The sequence below is a fragment of the Populus nigra genome, chromosome 6 (assembly GCF_951802175.1).
Source record: "Populus nigra chromosome 6, ddPopNigr1.1, whole genome shotgun sequence".
In the NCBI taxonomy this organism is placed as follows: Eukaryota; Viridiplantae; Streptophyta; class Magnoliopsida; order Malpighiales; family Salicaceae; genus Populus; species Populus nigra.
In genome coordinates, this window is record NC_084857.1 from 13,020,900 (window position 1) to 13,025,768 (window position 4,869).

General features: G+C 34.1%; 1 protein-coding gene across 1 annotated transcript; it reads left to right on the forward strand.

Moving 5' to 3' along the window:
- The first annotated feature begins 304 nt into the window (after positions 1-304).
- LOC133695960 (uncharacterized) lies at positions 305-4,211 on the forward strand. Its single transcript, XM_062117948.1, has 15 exons — positions 305-503; positions 650-805; positions 1,006-1,108; positions 1,222-1,317; positions 1,404-1,459; positions 1,537-1,660; positions 1,839-1,901; positions 2,025-2,084; positions 2,184-2,345; positions 2,465-2,538; positions 2,621-2,714; positions 2,858-2,994; positions 3,097-3,177; positions 3,291-3,396; positions 3,521-4,211. The coding sequence occupies exons 2-15, from the start codon at positions 663-665 to the stop codon at positions 3,602-3,604; spliced, it is 1,383 nt and encodes a 460-aa protein (XP_061973932.1). The 5' UTR covers positions 305-503; positions 650-662; the 3' UTR covers positions 3,605-4,211.
- Positions 4,212-4,869: the final 658 nt, after the last annotated feature.

A 4,869-nucleotide genomic window follows, 5' to 3' on the forward strand; every position in this document is an offset into this window, starting at 1 on the left:
TTATTTGTATTCTCATGAACAAACTTTTATGCACACAATTTTTACATGGATACACAGTTTTTTCTATGCAAGAACAGGTGCCCTTCTCTATGCCAATGGAATATTATCATCACGGACATTTTTTTATAAATAGCAAACATGACACCACAATCATGACATGACATAATTCGGCTGAATTTTTTGTGTTAATTGGATATTTATTTTTGCATCCTTTGAAGATTGCTTAATTGCAAACTTAAGTCCCTAAACCTTCACTATAAATAGGCATTCATTTGCTTGTTTTAATCATCAAGTTTTAGAGAGAAGTAAGAGAGAGAAACACTAGTGAGAAGTATAGAACAAGCTCTTTTATAGATTCTTAGTATACAAGAGTTAAGAGTATATTTTTGGATGTTCTCCTGGGATATCCCAAGTAGAGAGATTGAGTCATTTATAATTTATACTCCTTCATAGTAATATATCATTGCCATCTTGTTTGTGGACGTAGACCAAGCCAGAACCGTGTAAATCCTTATATTATTCTTTGTGCATGTTTCTTTCCTCTTCGTTATCTAATCTGTTTCTCTTTAGTTTGCTGCCTGTTTTCTTGCTGCGACTCAACAAGTTGATTTGTAGATCATATAAAGCTCGAGGTTTCATTCTCTTGCAGTCTTGTAGCATTAATGGCCGCTGCAAATTGTTCCTCTGGAGAGACTTGTGTTGCTCTGATCCATGGAAAACAAATGGCACCTTCTCGGTTACAAGCTTGGGCTCGTCTTTTTGTTACTAAATTTCTTGGAAGTCATATCTCCACTGACCGTTTAATGTAAGTTCACTTTTCTCTTTTTTGTTTTTTCGTTTACAAGTGTTTCGAAAATGAATAAATATAATTGGCAAGAAATTAGAAATACAACGATACCAATTAAACTAAGGGGTTTTTTTTTTTGTCTATTTTAATGATACTTTTTACCTTCGAGGGAACTAACTCGAATTTAATGTCATTTGATTTGGACTGTGCTGTCACAGCTTGGAGGAGGAAGGGGGTGCAACTTTCACCTTCGAGGGAACTAGTAAAAAATGTTCTCTAGAAGTTGTTCTCAAAGTTCACAATCCTCAGTTTTACTGGAAGGTACGTTCTGCTTGTGGGTCTCCTTTTCTCTCAGCTAAGATTATAAGCAACAATATTGTTGCAATGCACGAAATTCTCAACATTTCATTACAATGATTAGAAAACGTTGTCAGGTAATGACGCGGGCTGACATAGGCCTTGCAGATGCTTATATTAATGGAGATTTTTCTTTTGCTGACAAAGACCAAGGTCTTCTACATCTTATCATGGTGAGATATATAATGTTGTTGTAACATATAGTGCTTTTCATTTTGGTTTTAATATCATTAATTTTTTCTTCAAATTTATATTTTAGGTTCTGATTGCGAACAGAGATGCAAACAAATCTATCTCCAAGGCGAATAAGAAAAGGCATGTGATTTTGCTTCTTTTTATTCCTTTGATCCTATCGGATCATCTAACATTCATCTTTGGTTGAGTATATATAGGGGTTGGTGGACACCATCGTTATTTACAGCAGGTATTGCTTCCGCAAAGTTTTTCCTTCAACATGTTCTGAGGCAAAATACTCTTACTCAAGCTCGCAGGAACATCTCTCGTCATTATGACCTGGTATGGGATCATAGCTTGTTAATTCTTTTGTTTAATAACGTCCACGCTGTAGGGAAAATAGATTGTGTGGAAATTGTAGCAATATATTAGCATGTGCTAGTGCCACGTTCAGAATTCTGATGTTAGTAAAGGATCTTTCAGTGAGGCTTACATCTTCCTTTTCATTTCGTTCTTCTAGAGTAACGAGGTTTTTTCTCTATTCCTGGGAGAAACAATGGCGTACTCGTGTGCAATATTTAAGGTCAGAAACCCAACCTTCCAATGCTTTTATTTTATTTTATTTGATGCAAAGGAGGAATCTCAACCACTATGTGCCATGGCTTAGCTTTTGATTATTTTATTTGCATGCGATGTTACATTATAGACTGAAGATGAAGACTTGAATACAGCTCAGTTGAGGAAAATCTCTGTTCTGATTGAAAAAGTGAGTGTAATATACAATCTCTTAACTGTTTCACCAGATTTTTAACAAATTTTAATTGATATACATACACTATCATGAATTTATTTTTAATCAATATAGGCAAGAATCGATAAGAAGCATGAAATTCTTGACATTGGTTGTGGCTGGGGAACTTTTGCTATTGAAGTTGTCAAACAAACAGGATGCAAATACACGGGTCTCACTCTATCTGTGGAGCAACTGAAATATGCAGAAATGAAAGTCAAGGAAGCTGGTCTGCAGGTATCTTTGGGATGATAATTGATATGTATAGCATCTACTTCTGTCTGAATTGTTGTTCAGACTGATTTTCTTAAGACAAATATCTTCATTTTGAAGCTTATAACCTATTCTTTTACCAGGATAATATCAGACTTCTCCTCTGTGATTATCGTGAATTGCCTAAAGGCTATAAATACGATAGAATCGTATCTTGGTAAGATGCATCTTTACTAGATATATACCTACCATATCCCGCCCAGACTACTGAAGTCATAAATTTTGATCTGTTTTCCTAGTGAAATGATAGAGCATGTGGGTCATGAATACATGGAGGATTTTTTTAGTAGCTGCGAATCAGCATTGGCAGAAGATGGGCTTCTTGTCCTACAGGTATGACAAATAAGGGAAGGGACCTGTCATTGTCTGATAGCATATTGTGCTTCATTACCACATTTTCAACATTTAGCCTAGATAACTCTTTTAACTTTCTACTAATTGCAAAATAGTAAAAATGGTTGTTTTTTTTTACTCAGTCTACATCTATAGCAGATGAGCGTTATGATGAGTACAGGCGAAGTTCTGATTTTATCAAGGAATATATTTTTCCCGGTGCATGTGTGCCCTCATTGAGTAGGATAACATCAGCCATGGGTGTAGCATCAAGACTCTGGTATGAGTTGCTTTGTTACACAGTACTTTGAAGCTTTCTTCTAATTAATTTTTAGTTTGTCTTGACTATTCTGTAATCCTAATGTAAGTTTTGTTTGTGCAGTGTGGAGCATGTGGAAAATATAGGAAGTCATTACTATCTTACGTTAAGATGCTGGAAAAAATATTTCTTGGAAAACAAGAGGTAGAATAATCATTTGATTTTTATCTTCTTTGCAGATCATCATCATCATCATCATCATCATCTATCACCCCACAAAGGAAAACATTTGTAACTTTTCTCATTATTTTTCTTAGGAAAATTCTTGCCATGGGATTCGATGAAAAGTTCATCAGGACATGGGAGTATTATTTTGACTACAGCGCTGCTGGTTTCAAGTCGTATGCCCTTGGGAATTATCAGGTAATTGCAGGTTTGCATTTATTGCTTTCCTTTGAATACAGCATTAGAATCAATAAAAAAATATATATGGAATTTAGAGATGCTCTACTCCCATGTTAATATTCGAGCTTATATGATAATGCAGATTGTATTTTCACGTCCTGGCAATGTCGGAGTATTAGGTAATCCATACAAAGGTTTTCCATCGGCATATCGACACCTTCTCTGATATGAACCACCTCAAATTGTATCGGGACAATCATCTATAAAAATTTTAAAGAAATTTTTTGAAAAGAATAAAACCTTCAATTCTTTTCAAGCTCAGCCACTACGTATTGGCAAGAAGAGAACAGAATTGCAGGCAAAAGCCTTCAAAATACAAGGCCTCCAAAGACAATGATCTGGAGAAAACGATGAAGTATCTCTATGATGCTTAGCAACATGTCAAGTCAGATGATTTGCTGCGAGGCGTTAAGGATGGTGAGGCCTCAGAGCATGTAACTGCAATATTTTGACTTCGATTGTGTCTTGCGCCTTGCAGTAAACATATCTTGTTCTAGATACAACTCCGCGAAACCACAATCATCCTAATGAATTGTTTCGTAGGACAAGTAACTAATTAAGGATGGTGGGATTAGAAAGATTTGCCATGTTATGTAGCATGCTTATTAATGATATATTCTACCACAACTAAAAGATTAGAGCACTGGTTTTTCATTGTTAATATATCAACAGGGGACTTGAAGACAATCAAGAGATGTAAGTAGCTTAGTTCCAAATTTAAGGCCCTGACAATTCGGATTCTAAATGGAATAGGAGACAATTCAGATTACAAATTTAAGTTTTTCTTATATTCTTACAAGAGTTAAGTGATTTTGCTTCTTATTATTCCTATGATCCTATCGGATCATCTAATATTCATCTGCAGTTGAATATCAAAAAATTACTAGTAGCATTCTAAAAAAACCCTTTATTTTGCTCCTCATTAACATAAAAATCCAAAATAGTATTTTTATATATTTTAGCATTGTCATGAAAAATGTAACGGCTTGACCCAACATGTTATATATTGTTCGTTTTGAATCTTTCAGTCCATTCAATTCCAGGACTTCCACTCAGGTTCCTCTCTTTGTTTTGTTTTTGACAACCACGCATAACTTCAAAACATGTATAACATGTTAACAACTAGTATTACTAAAAAGACGCTGGCTCTGGATACTCGATTCAATAAAAAAACAAAACTAGAATATGTGAGAATCTTGCCTTTGACTTGGGAAAAAAATTCGTTGGTTAAAACTTGAATTTTTTCAAACCAACTTTTTATTTAATTTAAATTTTAAATTAAATCATGTATAAATTATTCTAACATGATTTTATTAACTAAATAGGTTTAAAAAAATTAAAGAAAAAAATAAACAGATCAGATTAAAACTAACCAATTTGTTAAATCTACGATCTGAATTATAAATTTTACTAGATCAAATTAATTTTTTT

Excerpts from the sequence above, each read along its gene's own strand:
- LOC133695960 (XM_062117948.1), top strand. The coding sequence starts at position 663 with ATGGCCGCTGCAAATTGTTCCTCTGGAGAGACTTGTGTTGCTCTGATC. Across the intron at positions 1,460-1,536 it reads TCCAAGGCGAATAAGAAAAG|GGGTTGGTGGACACCATCGT; the intron begins GCATGTGATTTT and ends GAGTATATATAG. Across the intron at positions 2,539-2,620 it reads TACGATAGAATCGTATCTTG|TGAAATGATAGAGCATGTGG; the intron begins GTAAGATGCATC and ends CTGTTTTCCTAG.